Raw genomic sequence first — 16,564 nt, forward strand, 5'->3', positions numbered from 1 at the left:
CCGGATTCCAGCCTGCCTCTGTGCCTGGAAAACCTCTCCCCTTTGAGCTCTCTGGTGCTGACACAGCTGGGACCTCAGAGTTGGGGGAGATGGGGTGGGGAGATGGTGAATTCATGGACAGCTGTTTACCAGAAATTCAAATTTAGGGACTTCTGTTGAGGTCCCATGTTCCCAGTGCAGGGGGCAGGGGTTCAATCCCTGGTCAGGAAAGTAAGATTCCTCGTGCCGCATGGTGTGGCCAAAAAAAAGCTTCAAATTTAACTTTGCATCCTGCATTTTCATTTGCTAAATCTGGCAACCCTACCCTGAAATCTAGTTTCTATATCATTCTGGCCCAACTTCCAATTTTGCAGATGGGGAAACAGAAGAAGTTAAATGTTCTCACTCAGTTGTCAGTGGCAACACCAGGATTTGAACCTGGTCTTCTGACTTCGAGCCTAGCCCCCTAGTATACTATTAAATAATCAAATGGCCTGTTGTCTTGGTCCACTGCATTGGTGGGACCTGAGACTGTTGCTTGCAAGATGGGGAGGGTGTCCTGCAGACAGAAATTGGTTTATGAGAAACCCGTCTTCTGCTAGGCCTAGGGCTGGATACAAAATCCCATCTCTACTAATAGGTGAATATATTTGTTGGGTGCTTGAATTATCTTCACGTGGGTTATTGCCTTCACGCTCCTGGAATAAACAGCCTCCAGGTAATTTCTAATAGAATAATGTAGGTCTCAGGAAAGCTCAAGTGAAATTCAGCTGCCCTCCTCACTTGCCACCCTCACCCCCACATACAAATGCAACAGATTTGGAGTGGGTGACAATTACATAGTTCTGAGGCCTCAAAATAGTGAAGGAACTCAGTAAGAAAGTGGGGTTTATGAACCCAAAACGTAGCGCTCTCCTGGAAGTAGCTCTCCCTGCCCGGGGTTCTGTGGGAAGCTGTAAGGAAAGGCCAAGAAAGCAAGGAACCAAAGAGGCCAGCAGTTCTCCTGCCCCTCTGTTCCTGTTTCCATGTCCTTAGGGAAGATGGAGGTGGGCCATCATTTTGCCAGGTCCACAAAGCCTGAGCGCTGCCATGAGGTTTCCTGGGGGCTCTTTATTTCCCTCTAGTACCAAGGCTGGCTTCTCGGGTGGCTCAGTGGTCAAGAATCCACCTGCCAATGCAAGAGACGCGGCTTCAGTCTCTGGTTCGGGAAGATCCCCTGGAGAAGGAAGCGGCAACCCATTCCAGTGTTCTTGCCTGGAGAATCCCATGGACAGAGGAGCCTGGAGGGCTACAGTCCATGGCGTCACAAGAGTCGGACATGACTTAGTGACTAAACAAATGCTGGAGTACTGGGGCCCCCCAGATTTTTAACTCAGGTGCACACTAGGCTTTAGTCTGGAGTCATCCTAGAGGCTGGGGCTTGGCTAAGATAGCTCAACTGTCATTTATAATCAAATCAGTCTGCTTTCCCGTCCTGTCTCCCACTCTTTGTTCTCTCGTGTGGTGCTACGGGCCTCTGGAGGGCAGGCACCGTGGCTCTAAACAGCTTCTGAGCAGGCCAACAGAAGGCAGGGAGTCACGGTAGTTTAATAGTTTTCAAGGACTCCTGCACCAATACATAAAGCCTAATAGATTTTATAAATTGGGGAGTGGGTTTAATTTTTAAATCCAGGTGATGCAAATCAGTAATCCAGTTAAGACTCAAGTTCCCAAGAATTTCCAAAACATACCCATAGAATTTCCGAAACTATTTTTATTAAGACTTGGCGCTTCTACCACAGAGGGCGTGGGTTAGATCCCTGGTTGGGGAACTAAGATCCCACACGCGGCACAGCGAGAGAGTGGTTGGGGGGGGGAGGAGCTCGAGGGTGAGACTGATCCTGAAGGCACCTTGTTCTCCCCACGCATCACCATTGATGAGACAGCTGTCCTCAGGATGACCTCCATTCCATCTATCCTACAGCCAACTAAGCCAGACAAGCAGGTATTTATGTGCCCGGTCTAGAACACACATGTAGGTAGCTATGCCTAATTACCATTTTATAACCGCTGATTGAGTACCAAGTGCCTGGCACTGTGCAAAGCACATCATGCTTTTAGTAGGTACCTTCGTCAGTTCCACATTCAGATGAGCTTTCTAGAAGAGGCTGGCTCAGTAGATACCCATCATTTCTGAGTGGTAGAGCTGGGATTCACGTGGGCAGTGGGGGCCTCAGCCCAGTCTGGTGGCGGGTCTTGCACCCGACAAACTATATGCAGCTGGTCATGGGAACCTCTTCTGGGAAACCCTTGCTCTGCTGTGATGCTGCTCAAGACAGCACAGCTGCTGGCACAGCCGGTCTCCTAGAAGTGATTTGCTCTTATCTCACAGGCTGTGATCATTCTCTCAGAATTGGCCGCCAAAGGTGCACTTGGGGCCCACCTGAGCAATCACGGGAGGCTTGCTGGCCTTCACCTAATCACTCTCATACCTTTTGCCGTACTCAGCTTTGTAAGAGACAGGATATAAAATGTAATCACTTGTGAACTATTTTTCATACTATATTCCTTTAGTTACCAAATCATAAATTTTCCGAGTTGCCTTCTTTGGATAACAAAAACCACACAACTTCAGAACTGTAGCCTGCCAGGCTCTTCTGTCCATGGAATTTTTCAGACAATGTTGCCATTTCCTTGTCAAGATGTTCCTGACCCAGGCATTGCAGGCAGATTCTTTACCGAGTTATAGGGAAGTCTCTTTCTGTGCCAGCTTACAAAACCCAGAGTGAACTTTTTGGCCAACCCCACACCAGGAATAAAACTTTCTCCTTTCAGTAAAACTGAATTGTCAGTCTCAGCCAGCTTTCCCCACTCCTTACCTACTGGGAACACTGTTCAACAGGCCTAGGTATTTTATCACTAACTATATTGCCAGAAGAGCAAGTCAGGACTACCACATTGAGAACCGAAATTAAATGCCCATCAATTAGATGTAATGGTTACAACCTGTAAGCTAAAATGACAAATCCCTTTGGTTAATACCCTGATGCAGGGCAAAAGTGGGTGAGAGGAAGAGATGGTTGGATGGCATCACCAACTCAACGGCCATTAGGTTGAGCAAGCTCCAGGAGATGAAGGACAGGGAAGCCTAGAATGCTGCAGTCCATGGGGTCTCAAAGGGTTTGGACACGACTTAGCCACTTAACACCTTGTACACAAGTAGATAAAGGTTATCTTAAGAAGTTTCAGCATTACTCCATGATTTTGAGGGCAGAAAGGCCTTGCCTTGTTTGTAGTAAATGACTACCCATCACTGGCTCATCAGTGCAGGCACTGCACCTCCCTCCCTTCCCAAAGCCACAGAAGACACTGCTGATGGTTTAGTATGGTTTATTAAGCTGTGCCTTAGTAGAGACGCTGGGGCTTGCCCATGGTGCTCTTAATGTACAAGGCCCTGACGTTCTGCCAATTTTTCTTGAGCAATGACACCAGGAAGTTGACAGCTAAGTGGATGTTGTACACAAGCTCATCATCTGTCATCTTCACGTGGCCAACAGCCACTGCCAGACACAGCACCTGTGGGGAGAAGGTCAAATCAGGTTGGTGGCCCGATTCAAAGAAACCAACTGTGGAGAGTGGGCTCATTATGGGTCCATTCCTCCACCTTCCAGTGCCCTAATAAGCAGTGCTTTGCCCTCAGACCAAGACGACCAGAGCTATTTAAAAACCTTCAATCCTTGTAAAGTAATTAGCCTCCAACTAATTTAAAAAAAAAAAAAAAACCTTCAATCCTGTAAAGTGACTGTCACAAGTCCCAAAAATACACAGAAATGCACACCAGGGCTTCCACTCAGACAATGTGGGAAAGCTGCAAGGCCCTGCCACCGTCACCACTGTTTAATCTATGCAACCAGCCAGACCACCTCACCTTCTTCATCTGGAACTTGATCGTGGACTTCACTTCATCAACTTTGGCCACCATGTTCTCATTGTGGGTCAGCAAAGAAGGGAACTTGCCAGCCTTGTTCAGGCCTGGGCCCAGGATTCGGGGGATCTGCTTGATCAGAGACTCTGAAGCCAAAAAGGCATCATATTTCTTGGCTGGTAGAGAGAAAAAGCCATTAGGACCTGGCCCCTCAATACAACTCTAAAACAGAGCTCTGTGACCCAACCACAGAAGTGGCCTCTAATCAGCACTCTACCCTTTCCACAGCTACCAAGTCTTTTTCATCCTCTCCTCGGGCCAGTATGAGTTTCATCTTCTGGACTTTTACTGGTCAAACAACCACATGAAACCTGGTGGCATAAGTCCACACTGACTCACAATCCATGTTGCAATGAAAAAGGCTCACTGTAATTAAGACTGCCTGGCTTCAAATCCCACCTTCCTACTTCCTAGTCACCCAACTGAAGAACCTGTTGACCTGTAGAACACTCGAATCATACAGAATAAAGATCAAAATGAAACAATAGGAGCTCTACATAGAAATTCCAACCCAGAAGCCACTAGCACCTGACCTGTCAATTTGACAGAGCTCACCTGTTTAGAAAAGAACCACTACCTGGCCTTCTTCCCTTAATGATAACCCTCAAAGCAAAGAAAGAATTTTCACATGGCTAAGTTCCAATTTCCAGTTGGCCAAGCACAACAGATGCTTGGTCGTGACTGTACCCCTTCATCACTTTAGAATCCAAATAGCAGAAATACCCCTATATTCTACCACTCCCAAGAGATCTGCCCCCAATCTACCCCACCTATAAAACCACATCAGGCACACTCACCCAGCTTCTTGACCAGTTTCTTATTCTTGTTGAGTTTCTTCAGCGCCTCAATGTCCATGTGGGGGATATCCACAGCCTTGGCCTCATCACAATGCTGCTGGTCCCCCAAGACACACACGGAGAACTTGGGGCGGGGAGTGGACTTAAGCCTGCATTTTGGGGGCGGGGGGGACAGGATAGGTCACGTCCAGCCCTAGGCTCCCGAGGCTGAAGGTGAAGGGGTCTGGGGCCGCTGAGCACCGAGCCTTACCCAGAGCCGTCCACATTCACCAACAGCTAGTCTGGCTTCTCAAACTAGCCGGCGGGCTTGGCCAAAGCCTCCCCACGCCTCCCCTCATCTTTTAAGACCCAGGGTGGGGGTCCGTCCAGCCACGCCTGCCCGGAGCAGGGGGTCTGAACTACCCGGGCACTTCAGTGCCGCACGTGCCCGGCCGCCTCAAGCTCCACCGGAGCCGCAAGGGAGGAGACGGGGCCGCACGGGGGCACTGAGGGCTGGGTGGGATCGGAACGGTGCCAACCTGACGGTGCCCGAGAAGCGTTTGTCCTTCTGAGGGTCATAGTTCTTCAGGCTGATCTGAAGCTCCACAGTCTCCAAAAACCTTAAAGAGAAAGTTAACAAAGTTTTAACAAGCCTCCAGCGGCTTTCCCCAAAGCGGCTCTCCCCGCTTTGTAAGTAAGTACTTACTTCCTGCGCTTGCGCTGGTTCCCGTGCAGGACTTCCCGCACCGCCTCGTAGAGGGTGTCGCGGGAGACTTTGCTGCTGCAAGAGACAAGCAAGACGGGCGGTCAAAGCCCGGAAACCGGGCACCAACCTCGGGCGCGGTGTCAGAAGCCTCCGGCGCGAGAGGGCCTATTGATTACTCCCCGGGGGTTTCTGGACACCCCAAGTGGGGCGACTCGGGCCCAAGGACCAACCCCGGGGAAGAGGGACCCTACAGGAGACCGGCCTCGGCGCGTCAACTAGAACGTCAGGCCCGCAGGCCGAAGCCTGACAAGAAATGCACCTCAGCGAAGCAGGGGCAAGAACCCCCGGGGCTGCCCGCAATGTCTCCCTCCCCACGGGGGCGCTCAGAGGCGCGGATGAACGTGGATAGGACGACTAAGCGACACCAACCTCATGATTCCCTACACCGCGATAACCGGAAAAGAGAGAAACGCCGCTCGCGCATGCGCCCAAATAGGACCCTTGTTCTCGCGAGAGATGCCTTGTTCCCGCGGCTTTTCTCCTGAGTGCAGTCTAGTGGCTCAATCACCTGGAGCGCTGCCATCTGCGGCCGCTGAGGGGCGCCGCAGCCGCGCCTTGCACCGCTAGACCCGCTTGGCAAGACCCGAGCCGCTGTCATGCCCTTAGGGAAGGGGCTACGGCCAGGGATAGAACCGCAGTAGTAACACTACTGGGCATCGCACCCGTGACAGCCTCTGAGAGGATGCAGACAGACCCCACCATTTTTGTCACTCAGACCTCCTGTGCGCACTTCCTGCTGCCTTGCGAACTTGTTTCACGTCTCCAAAGCAGGCTTTACTAAAAGTTTCGTTCTTGGCCGCTCAGAGCCTGCAGCGGGGAGGTCTCAAGGAAGTTTTGTGATGAACTTAACACCTGACAGTTGATTCAGGAACATCTGTAGGTTGTTTACTGTGAGCAAGGCGCCTCGCTAAGTGCTGTTGGGAATATAGCTATGCAGGACAGACACACCCACAGTACTGCACACTCTTCCTGCCTCTTCTGTCCAGCAGGCCTCGTCTTCTCTGCTCATCGTAACCCCAGGAGCCCTGTCAGATCCCTCCCCAAAGGCCATCATCTGCCCTAAAGCCTTCCCCACTCCACGCTGAGTCACTCCCGCCCTCAAGCCCCTCTCCCGCAGTGTGGCATGCCCAGTCTCAACCTACTCCACAGACCGCTCTGACAGGGCTCAGGTGGGTGGTATCACACATGGTCTGGCCCACAGAACATGCATGAACCTCAGAACTCTACCCCCGGCCCCACAGGGAGAAAGATGCCCCCTGTCACTGAGCATGGTGGGGCAGGGGGTGGGGGGTGGTGTGGGCTGGTTTTCAACAAATACCCAGAGTTAGTAGGAAGTCAGGCACTGCTTCTAATAAGACATTATTGAACCTCTTTTTTTTTTTTTAATGAAATACCATTGATAAATTATTCAAGTCAGAAACAAGAACACAGAGGATCATCACATATACACTTGAGCACAAGAGATCTGGGCTGAGCACACATCCCCGGGGCTCCTGGAGTTGTCCATTCTGGGTCTGCTATGACCCTGCTGAGGCCTATCTTACAGTGTCTGTCCCCACAAGTGACAAGGAGGGAGCCCAGGGTGAGGAGCCCTTGGTAATGCAGATCATCTAGCCCCTTAGACCCTTCCTGCCAGCCCCTCTGCAGCCTGGAGCAGGGAAGCAGGTTTAGCCCGGACCCCCAGGCAAGGGGCAGGGTGAGGATCTGAGGGCAGAAGTGTCCTTCAGGAAGCTGGTGAGGGAGCTTCGGGAGTGTGGTCCTTTCGTGGACAGTCAAGGGGTCAGATGACGCAGGGCGGCCTGCAGGGACTTCCTCAAGAAAGTGGTGTTGAGCTCCACAGCTGCGGCCAGGCCCAGCTTCTGGGGCTCGGTGATCTGGAGAGAAGGAAGAGTCATGCCAGGACTCCAGCAACTGATCCCTCCTCTCCCCTACCCTGCCCCTGGGCTCTGTTGAGTTAGAAGAGAGAAATCCAGGACCCAGGGACAATTGAAGATGACTCCCTGAGAAATCTAACTTCCATTAGATGCTACCATGATCAGGGGATGTGACCTTGGTCAAGTTACTGCGTCTCAGTTTCCTCATTTATAAAATAGAGCCAATAATAGTATCTTCTCACAGGAATAAACTAGCAAGTTAATACATGTAAAGGGCTTAGAAGGATGTCTGGAATATAGCAGGGGCTACAAGTATCAGCTCAGAATTTTAGCTCTCTAACCTTATCCCCCACAACCATCCACTCTCTGGTTTTTAGGCCTCAACTACAATGACCTACCTGCAGGTCCCCTCAGACATTCAGTGCTTACACAGTTTATTTGCCTGGAATGCCCTTTCCTCCACCTTGGACTTTAACTACCACCCATCCTTTAAGAGTCAGAAAGCCTGTACCAATTCCCATGACAAACAAGGTTTAGTTGCCCCCTTTTCCTCTGCCATCAGATACCCTGTGCATACCTTCACCTGGCTGCTACCAGATAGTACAATGATCTGTTAATCATTTCTCTCCCCTCTCACTAGCCCAGTAGGTGCCGCTGAAGAGGTCAAGTCCAGGACAGAAACTGTGATATCGTGATTGTTGATTCCTAATGCCCCAGAAAGCATCTGGCCTACAGCAGTGTTGGCTGGATGAATGAACTCCTAAGCAGTCTCACTCCCCTATTCCTGGATTTGAACTTGTGGTTTCCCTGGCTAATACTCAGGGTTTTCTCCCGGGCGAACATCAAACACCCTCGTGGCAGGATCAGAGCAGCAGAAGCTGCCCTTGTGTGTGCTTAGTCGCTCAGTTGTATCTGACTCTGCACCCGCATCAACTGCAGCCTGCCAGGCTCCTCTGCCCATGTGATCCTCCGGGCAAGAATACTGGAGTGGGTTGCCATGCCCTCCTCCAGGGGATCTTCCCAACCCAGGGATCAAACCCAGGTCTCCCTCATTGCAGGCAGATTCTTTACTGACTGAGCCAGCAGGGAAGCCCCACACTTGTGGCCCTACCAGTACTCACGTTGGCCTGATACTTGGTCATCACTGTCAGCAGGAGCTTGGCATAGGCCATGGATGTGGTGGCCGCTGGCCCCTCTTTACAGAGTTTCTCCATCAACACACTGAACTTCTCAGGGGGAATCTCCACCTGCTCACATTAGGAGATGGGCAATAGCGCAAGAAAGGGCCTTGGATTCAATCCCCCAACTCCACCACTTCTTAAGCAGGTGACTGTCAACCAAACTGAGCCTCAGGTCACTCAACTAGACTGAGCCTCAGCTTCCACATCTGTAAAATGGTGCTCATAATACTGAACTCTGAGGACTTTGAAAATGATTTAATGTTATTATGTAGATAAAGCCTGGCATACAGGGCTCAGAAAAGCGGTGGTCACTGCTGCATAGGCTCAGATTAGGAGCAAGGGGAGGCTGAGGATTTTTAGCCTGGCTTAGTGGTTGAAGATAAAAGGAATAAGTGGTCCCAAGGGAGTCCTGCCAGTGTAATAACAACAGTTCTTCATAATAATAACTTAATAAACACTTATTAGGCATTAGGTACCATTCCAGACATGCTTTCCCAGTTATACCACTTAAATCTCACCCCAGTTGTACATGGTAAGTGCCATCATCACTCCCCTTTTGCAGAGGAGGAAACTGAGGCACAAAGAGGCTAACTACTTGCATTATAAACAAATGAGGCAGACTCTTATGTATTGATATATGGAAGAACTGCCAAAATATCCTATTAGATGAAAAAAGCAAAGTACAGGGCACTTTGTGTTACAGCTTAGAGCTTGGTGTGTTACAACCTATGTAAAAAGCAGGGGAAGAGTAAATTTCAACTTGTGTCCTTGTATATATATAGCATCTCTGGGAGGGTTCCACTGCAACCAGTAACACCAATTAGCCCTGGGGAGGGGAATCTGGGTTGCTGGGTGGAATTTTTTCACTATATCCTTGTAAGGATATAGTTCAAAAGTGTGAACATATGAATCTATTATCTATTCAAAAATAAATTAAATTTATACACACATATCAACAAGTGCCTCCTCCAGGCCACACAGCCAGCAAGAGACACAACTGGGATTCACCGTGCAGTCAGCTGTCTGCTCCTGGCCTTTCAAGCCCCAGGACCCTCCTCCCAGTGTCACAGGCACCCTGCTGGAAGGCTGCCATCCTGCTTGCCCCTCCATCACTGAAGTGGTCAGAAGCCCAGGAGCCCCTGCCAGCCTGCAGCACAGCGCTTCTTAGTCCATCCCAAGGCAGCCCGCTCACCTGCCGCTCCAGGAGTGACTGCAGCACCAAGAAAGTCTCCTCCTTCCAGGGCAGCTCTGAGATCCGTCTGCAAGCACAGGCCCCAGTGAGGAGAGCTCAGCCTCCCACCAAGCCTGGGGATCTACCGCTCCTACCCCAAGGCCAGGCCCCAGGGACAGCTAAGATCCCCAGCCGCAGAGGAAGAAGTCAGGGCCCCTAATGCTGGCAGCCAGGTAGGAGCCGCTGCTGCAGTGCCGGGAAGGCCATGGCCCCAGACCCCTGGGAGCGGACAGTGGTGGCTTTGGCCGAGAGGTACAATGGTTCCCTGAAAAATGACCAAGAGTCGAGAGTGCATCCTGAGCAAAAAGGGGAGGATGAGCCAGGGAAGAGGAGGATGATGATGATGGGTGAGATGACACATGTGAGTCTTCTGAGAGAAGGCGAGCCCTCCCTGCAGAGCCCAGCCTTCGGTGAGGTCCGCTCCAGCTGCGCCTCCTGTCCTCAGCTTGTTGGGAAAGGCAGGATGTCACATGGAAACGGTGTGCCTTCCCGGATGCACAGACTCGGGTCTGAGGCCAGGCTTTTGCACTTGCTGTAGCTGTGTGACCTTTGGCCACGTCCTGCAGCCTCTCTGAGCTTCAGTTTTTCCATCTCTAAGGTGGCAGCAGCACAGGACTGCACGAAGACTGAAGTAATGAATTGAAAGCACAGAGAAAGTCCTCGGTAACAGGTGGCTAGTAGCTTTTGGAGACTGTCCCCTTCTCATGTGATACTTAGCATTTTATATTTCATGTTGGTGTCCAACGGGGTCTCACCTACTCATTAATTTCTACATGTCTGTACTTAACTCCCCAATTTGATGCCAAAATTTAACATCAATTTTATAACAGTATTTGAGCACTTACTAGGTGCCAAATACTGTGCTGAGGGCCTCATGTGCATTATCACACTTAATATCTAGAAAAATCCTACACAGTTAATGTGTGGAAGCAGAGGCTCAGAGAAATAGAATAACCTGATTAAACTTGCACATTTAAAGGCAAAGTTGAAAGATTAAAAAAACAAAAGGCAAGGTTGAGGTTTTCACCCATGTCCGTCTGACTCCACAGCCAGTGCTGTGAACCATGATGTCATGTTCCAACTATGCTAAGAACTCAAGAAGAGCAGCACCAGCCTCTTCTCCACATTCCCTGGGGCACCTGGCACAGAAGTCTGGACCCCTGGGCTGGGAAGGGACATGGTGTGGCAACTTACAAGGACCCACAGTGGTCAGGCACAAAGCTGGGCTCAGGTCAGTGAGAGCGGGCATCGGCTGTGCCACTGCCTGTATTTCAGGCACTTTTGGGCACAGGGCCTGGTGCCCAGCCAGCTCCAATTCCAGAATGCCAAGAGCAGGCTTGGCCACGGGGAGGAGGCGTGGGTGGGGCCAGCAGGGGTGCCTGTCACTTACCCCAGCATTAGAACCTGCACATCTGGCGCCAGGGCCTTGTCCTTTGTAAGGCAACACAGTAACTCTGTCTGAGCTGGACCTGGGTGGGCGACAGCAGATAAGAGAAGTCTGGGGGAAGATGGCAGGAGAGGAGGGGGCTGGCAGGGAACAAAATGCCTGGGTCATTATAGGTGGCAGCGTCAGGGAAGCAACTAGTATCTTTACTCCTTAAGTACCCAACTTCTGCCAGGACACCCAGGGGAGGTGAAGGGTGCTGGGAAGAGAAAGGGCAGAGCTACAGGGCGTGGGGCCTGTCCTAAAATTACCTATTCCTGGGGCTTGGAGCACAGGGCCAAGGAGGGCTCTGCAGACAGCATAGGGATACTTGGTACAGAAGGAGGTCAGGGCAGTCGTGAGCAGGCGGGAGGCTGAGGAAGTCAGGGAGAGAATCTACAGCCAACAGGGAGGAAACTATTAATTGCTTCTTCCGTCCAACAAATGTTTATCAGACACATTTCAGAAGCTTATAAATTACACCGGGCTTCCCCAGTGGCTCAGCAGTTAAAGAATCTGCCTGCAATGCAGGAGATGTGGCAGGAGGAGCTGCATATTCTATCCGTGGGTCAGGAAGATCTCCCGGGGGAGGAAGTGGCAACCCACTCCAGTACTCTTGCCTGGAAAATCCCATGGACAGAGGAGCCTGGCAGGCTACAGTCCATGGGATCACAAAGAATCAGACACGACTGAGCAACTAAACACAAACACATACATTACAGTGACAAAAAAGTTCTTTTATCCAGGACCCACACGGATCCACCCACTGGAAAGGACAAATAGCTCCCTTCCCCAGCTCCCATATCCCTTCAGCTTCTGTAAGGATCTGGGGTCCAAGAGGGATGAGTTAGATGCCCTGTAGGTAGATGGCCTGCGGGTCTATGCCCTTCCCTTGCCCCCAGGACCTGGGACAGGCCAGATGTGTGCAAGGCTGGGAACCCCCTCTGGCATCCTGCTGAGGGCTCAGGCTCTCTCCCCGCCGCCCCCCCAGTCCCAGACCCTTCATGTGCGTCCCAGAGCACCTACCCGTCCAAGGAAGAGGCTCCTGGTCAGCACAGTGGCATTGCCCAGGCTGAGGTCTGGTGACAGGGCCAGCAGCCAGGTGCAGAGCTGGAGGAGACCTGTGTCCAGGAGCTGCGGGAGCTGCAGCTGGGCACACAGCAGGTCCACCTGCCAAGGCCGGGGGAGGGTCCCGGGACACTCAGCCTGTCTTGGCTGGAATGTCTCAAGCCAACCAGGCAGAATGGGCAGGGCCAGGACACCCCAGGGTAAGGTGAGACAGGAGAGCTGCCCTATGGGAACCCAGGGCTAAACGAAACCACTGCGGGTGACCCCTGCCCCTGAGAGAAGAAAAAACCCAACCAAACCCCCCTCCCCAAATTCCCACATGAGGCAGGGGAACAGAAATTTAAATGGAGACAGGGACCGTGTCCTCGGGGCCAGGCAGGCTTTCTGGACTCACCTGGCCAGGAGTGCACTCCTGGAGAAGCTGCAGCTCAACTGGTGGGGTGCCCTCCAGTCCTTCCAACCCCTGAGAGGGTGAATGCCATGTCAGGGCTGGCAGAGCCCTCAGTGACAAGTCAATTGGCAGAGTGGGTGGGTGAGGACCCCAGAAGGTGCTACTGGAGAACCACTTGCCAGGGGTTAGAACAACATATGTGGGCCAAGAAAAGCCTTCACACGGATGGTTAGACCTTCACTTCCCACCTGCCACCCTCACCGAACAGCTGTGCCTCGCTGCACTGGGGCTTCCCTGGGTGCCACTGGGGTCCAGGAAGCGGTGGAAGAAGGGCTGTGGGGAGTAGGGTAGGGCAAGTCACCTTCCCGAGGGTCTTGAGCAGCTGCTGCAGCCTGGGAACCTGGTCCTGCCGAGGAGAGCCCAGTCACTGCCAAGCCCCCACCCGTGCAGAACGGCCCCCAGTCATGGCCACGGCCCCAGCCAGGTCCCAGCCCCCTCTGCCAGAAGGCCCCGGGTCAGTGGGAGCTAGTGGGCAAAGATGACTCAAGAGAGCCAGAACTTGAAGCCTAAACTTTACAAAGTGCTTCAGAACTCAAACTAGACAAGGGCCCCTGTAAATCCACCTGAATAGATTTGACTTCTTTGAATCCATCCTGATGGGGCTAGACCAGGCCCTGGGCTGGGAGGTCAAGCTGGTTGGTCAATGCTGGGACGATCCCCCCATTTCCCATAAGATGGGGCGGCAGGGGTAGATCCAGAGCCTTTCCTCTTCCCCAGCACCCCTGACTACAATACTGATCATTAGATCAAGGGGTCCCACCTTCAGTCCCTCCCTTCCCTATCCGCTTCTCAGAAGCTTATGGAGCAGAAACTACATTCCTTCAACCCCACCTCCTTTCCCTTGCTCCACAGACTACAGTCATTCCAAAGGGGACAGTGTCCCAAGCAGCTTCTGCCCTGTATGAACCCTCCACTCCAAAAGATCACTCCAAAGCAGCCGCCTCACCCTAGTACCTGGATAACTTTGGGCAACTCCAAACCCTCAGGTAGGCCCTTAGCTTCCTTTAGACTCTGACCAGCCTCACTGGGCTCAGGTCCCATGATAGGCTGGTTTGTAATGGATGATGCATCTCCTCCATCAGCCAGGGATTCCGAAGATTCACGTTCAGGTCTCTTCGCCTCATGACCTTCTTCTTCCTCTTCTTCCTTTTCCAAACACCGGAGCCTTTTGGAGGCCCTCTCCCCCTCAGGACTGACAGGCTCTTCCTCTGGCTCCTTCCTGCGTTTCCCAGGCTGCTGGGAATCCTTGTCCTCCTCCCGCTCTCCTTCCCCTTCAGCATCTGGAACCGGGGGCAACTTCAACTTCCTGCCCCCTTGGCCCAGACGCTTACAGAGGCCTTGGAGCTGTCTCTGGCACCTTTTAGACAGTAGGGACGCTCCATCAGTGGAGACACCAGCACTCAGATCCCTTCGCAGAAATTCTCCAAGGGCCCGGAGCCAGGGATCAGGGTCAGGGCTTGAATCCTGCCTTGCAACCTGCAGCAGAGGGAGGAGCCGGCTTTCGGGCAGCGATGGCCAAACAGCCATGAGCAGGGACATCAGGTTTCTCCGGCATAACGGGGGCAATCGCAGCAGCAGCGGTTTCCTGGGTGGCAGAGGGAGGGCACCGTTAGGAGCATCTCGCTGAAAGGAACCCAGGGCAGGCTGGATAGAGTTAGAGGCTAGATGGCACCGGACAGAAGTGGGTGGGGAGCGCTGGAAGGCAGCACCTGAGAGTCAGTGTGGATGGAAGTGGAGACAACATGGAAATCACTCAGCAAGTGAGCATCTATACTATACTACACTAGGCCCTGCTCTTTGACATCTCCTATTTCAGCTCAAAAATTGGAACCTACCCTGTAACCCATCACTTCATGGCAAATAGATGGGGAAAAAATGGAAACAGGGACAGACTTTATTTTCCTGGGCTCCAAAATCACTGCAAATGGTGATTCGCAGCCATGAAATTAAGATGCTTGCTCCTTGGAAGAAAAGCTCTGACCAACCTAGACAGCATATTAAAAAGCACAGACATTACTTTGCCAACAAAAGTCCATCTAGTCAAAGTTATGATTTTTCCAGTAGTCATGTATGGATGTGAGAGCTGGACTATAAATAAAGCTGAGCGCCGAAGAATTGATGCTTTTGAACTGTGGTGTTGGAGAAGACTCTTGAGAGTTCCCTGGACTGCAAGTAGATCTACCCAGTCAATCCTAAAGGAAATCAGTCCTGAACATTCATTGGAAGGACTGCCGCTGAAGCTGAAACTCCAATACTTTGGCCAGCTGATGCGAAGAATTGACTCATTTGAAAAGACCCTGATGTTGGGAAAGATTGAAGGCGGGAGAAGGGGACGACAGAGAATGAGAGGGTTGGATGGCATCACCAAATCAATGGACATGAGTCTGAGAAAACTCTGGGACTTGGTGACGGACAGGGAGGCCTGGCATGCTGCAGTCAATGGGGTCGCAAAGGGTTGGACCCACTGTGACTGAACTGAATTGAACTGAACTCTGTAATAGATCCATGCCTGTTTTATGTAAAACAAACAAAAACTACTCTCTGAAATTTTATGTACAAATGATACTCCAGAACGCTGAGTAATGCTTAGTCTGCAGCCCTGTGCTCCCCTCGGCAGTCCCTGCAACTCACAGGGTCACCACCCTTCACGCTTCTGCACCTCTCAGTACGTGACTGCTATCTGTCATCACACACAAAGACACTTGGGATATGTGAGGCAGGAAAGAAACCTTTTATTTATTTGTGTGTGTGTGTGTGGGGGGGGGGGGTTAAAAACACATCTAGAGCAGCGGGTAGCGCCAGCTCCTGCTTCACACGACCCTAGAGGATGAGGGCACCGACAGGGCTGGAGGAACGCGGGCGGACGACTTACAGCTCCAGGCGACAGTCCGGGCCCTCCACGACGGGCTCCTCCCGGCACAGCGCCTCGAGGACGCCGCCCCAGGCAAAGGGCTCCCCGCCGCGGCCGCTCAGCGTCCGCAGCACCCCCAGACCACGCCGCGCCCCGTCGGGCCCGGCCTGCAGCGCCTGCAGCAGGAGGCGGACGGGGGCCTCCAGCCGAGCCCAGGGCGCCGCTGGCTGCGCGTCCTCAGCCCGAGCGGGCTCAGCCTCCAAGGCCTCCATGGCCGGGATCGGGGAGTCGCGCCGCCCCGCGCTCCGGCTTCGGGCCTCAGCTCCGGAGCCTGGGGAAAGGGAGGCTGAGGACATTGCCACTCCAGCCAAGCTCCCTCAGCGCGGTGGACGCCCGGCCAGCGCGCGGGACTCCAACGGTAAGCAAAGGAAGGAAACGGGAGGTGCGGCTAGGGGCGGGGCGCGGGGGAAAGCCGGAAGGGGCGGGGCCGGGATGCGCCGGGCCGGAAGCAGGAACCGAGTAGGAGGGGGTCGGCGAAGGCCGACTGCCGGTCTGCTGACGGGGCGGGGCCAGAGTTGGGGCGGGGCTACAAAGAAATAGGCTTGTGGGCGGGGTCAGGCAAGAGATTGGGTGGGACAGGGCTTGATGGAGAAGCGGGTCCTTACATTCCTTCAGGTAAGCGATGAGGGCGGAGGTACAGAATGGGTATCACGGTGCCTGTTGGTTGTATTCAATACTTCTGGATCCAAGCCTTATTTAATTTAAACTGACGCCCATGTTGCTTGTAGATCATGGGCTTTGGCATAGGATTTGGTCATAAAACGCCGTAACGTAAAAGAATAGCAAGGAGAGATAAGAAAGCCTTCCTCAGCTATCAATGTAAAGATCAATGTAAAGAAAAAGAGAAAACAATAGAATGGGAAAGACTAGAGATCTCTTCAAGAAAATTAGAGATACCAAGGGAACATTTCATGCAAAGATGGGCTCTATAAAGGACAGA

At 52.4% G+C, this 16,564-nt stretch overlaps 2 protein-coding genes across 3 annotated transcripts; both read right to left on the minus strand.

Annotated features, from left to right (window-relative positions):
• Nucleotides 1-3,334: 3,334 nt before the first annotated feature.
• Nucleotides 3,335-5,874, minus strand: RPL10A (ribosomal protein L10a). Its single transcript, XM_070456552.1, has 6 exons — nucleotides 5,855-5,874; nucleotides 5,426-5,500; nucleotides 5,259-5,339; nucleotides 4,741-4,889; nucleotides 3,887-4,059; nucleotides 3,335-3,534 (listed from the first exon to the last, which is right to left on the minus strand). The coding sequence occupies exons 1-6, from the start codon at nucleotides 5,857-5,859 to the stop codon at nucleotides 3,364-3,366; spliced, it is 654 nt and encodes a 217-aa protein (XP_070312653.1). The 5' UTR covers nucleotides 5,860-5,874; the 3' UTR covers nucleotides 3,335-3,363.
• Nucleotides 5,875-6,844: 970 nt separating this feature from the next.
• On the minus strand, nucleotides 6,845-16,063 carry FANCE (FA complementation group E). Of its 2 annotated transcripts, XM_070456549.1 has the most exons (10): nucleotides 15,586-16,061; nucleotides 13,668-14,298; nucleotides 13,015-13,059; nucleotides 12,657-12,725; nucleotides 12,221-12,364; nucleotides 11,467-11,590; nucleotides 11,162-11,240; nucleotides 9,733-9,799; nucleotides 8,481-8,606; nucleotides 6,845-7,359 (listed from the first exon to the last, which is right to left on the minus strand). In XM_070456549.1, exons 1-10 carry the CDS (start codon nucleotides 15,918-15,920, stop codon nucleotides 7,258-7,260), a joined length of 1,722 nt encoding a protein of 573 aa, XP_070312650.1. In that variant the 5' UTR covers nucleotides 15,921-16,061; the 3' UTR covers nucleotides 6,845-7,257. The 2 variants fall into 2 exon arrangements, 1 of the variants encoding a protein (XP_070312650.1); XR_011483950.1 differs by lacking the exon at nucleotides 6,845-7,359 and having other exon boundaries at nucleotides 8,575-8,606; nucleotides 9,733-10,397; nucleotides 15,586-16,063.
• Between the last annotated feature and the right edge of the window lie 501 nt (nucleotides 16,064-16,564).

Source organism: Odocoileus virginianus, chromosome 27 (assembly GCF_023699985.2).
Source record: "Odocoileus virginianus isolate 20LAN1187 ecotype Illinois chromosome 27, Ovbor_1.2, whole genome shotgun sequence".
NCBI classification, from domain to species: Eukaryota; Metazoa; Chordata; class Mammalia; order Artiodactyla; family Cervidae; genus Odocoileus; species Odocoileus virginianus.

Coding starts and splice junctions, on each gene's coding strand:
- FANCE (XM_070456549.1), bottom strand. CDS start 15,920: ATGTCCTCAGCCTCCCTTTCCCCAGGCTCCGGAGCTGAGGCCCGAAGC. Junction 12,365..12,656: donor AGGAGTGCACTCCTGGCCAG/GTGAGTCCAGAA, acceptor CGGCCTTGGCAG/GTGGACCTGCTGTGTGCCCA. Junction 7,360..8,480: donor TGACCAAGTATCAGGCCAAC/GTGAGTACTGGT, acceptor CCTTCTCTCCAG/ATCACCGAGCCCCAGAAGCT.
- RPL10A (XM_070456552.1), bottom strand. Junction 5,340..5,425: donor AACCAGCGCAAGCGCAGGAA/GTAAGTACTTAC, acceptor TTTCTCTTTAAG/GTTTTTGGAGACTGTGGAGC. Junction 3,535..3,886: donor TCAAGTTCCAGATGAAGAAG/GTGAGGTGGTCT, acceptor TTCTCCCCACAG/GTGCTGTGTCTGGCAGTGGC.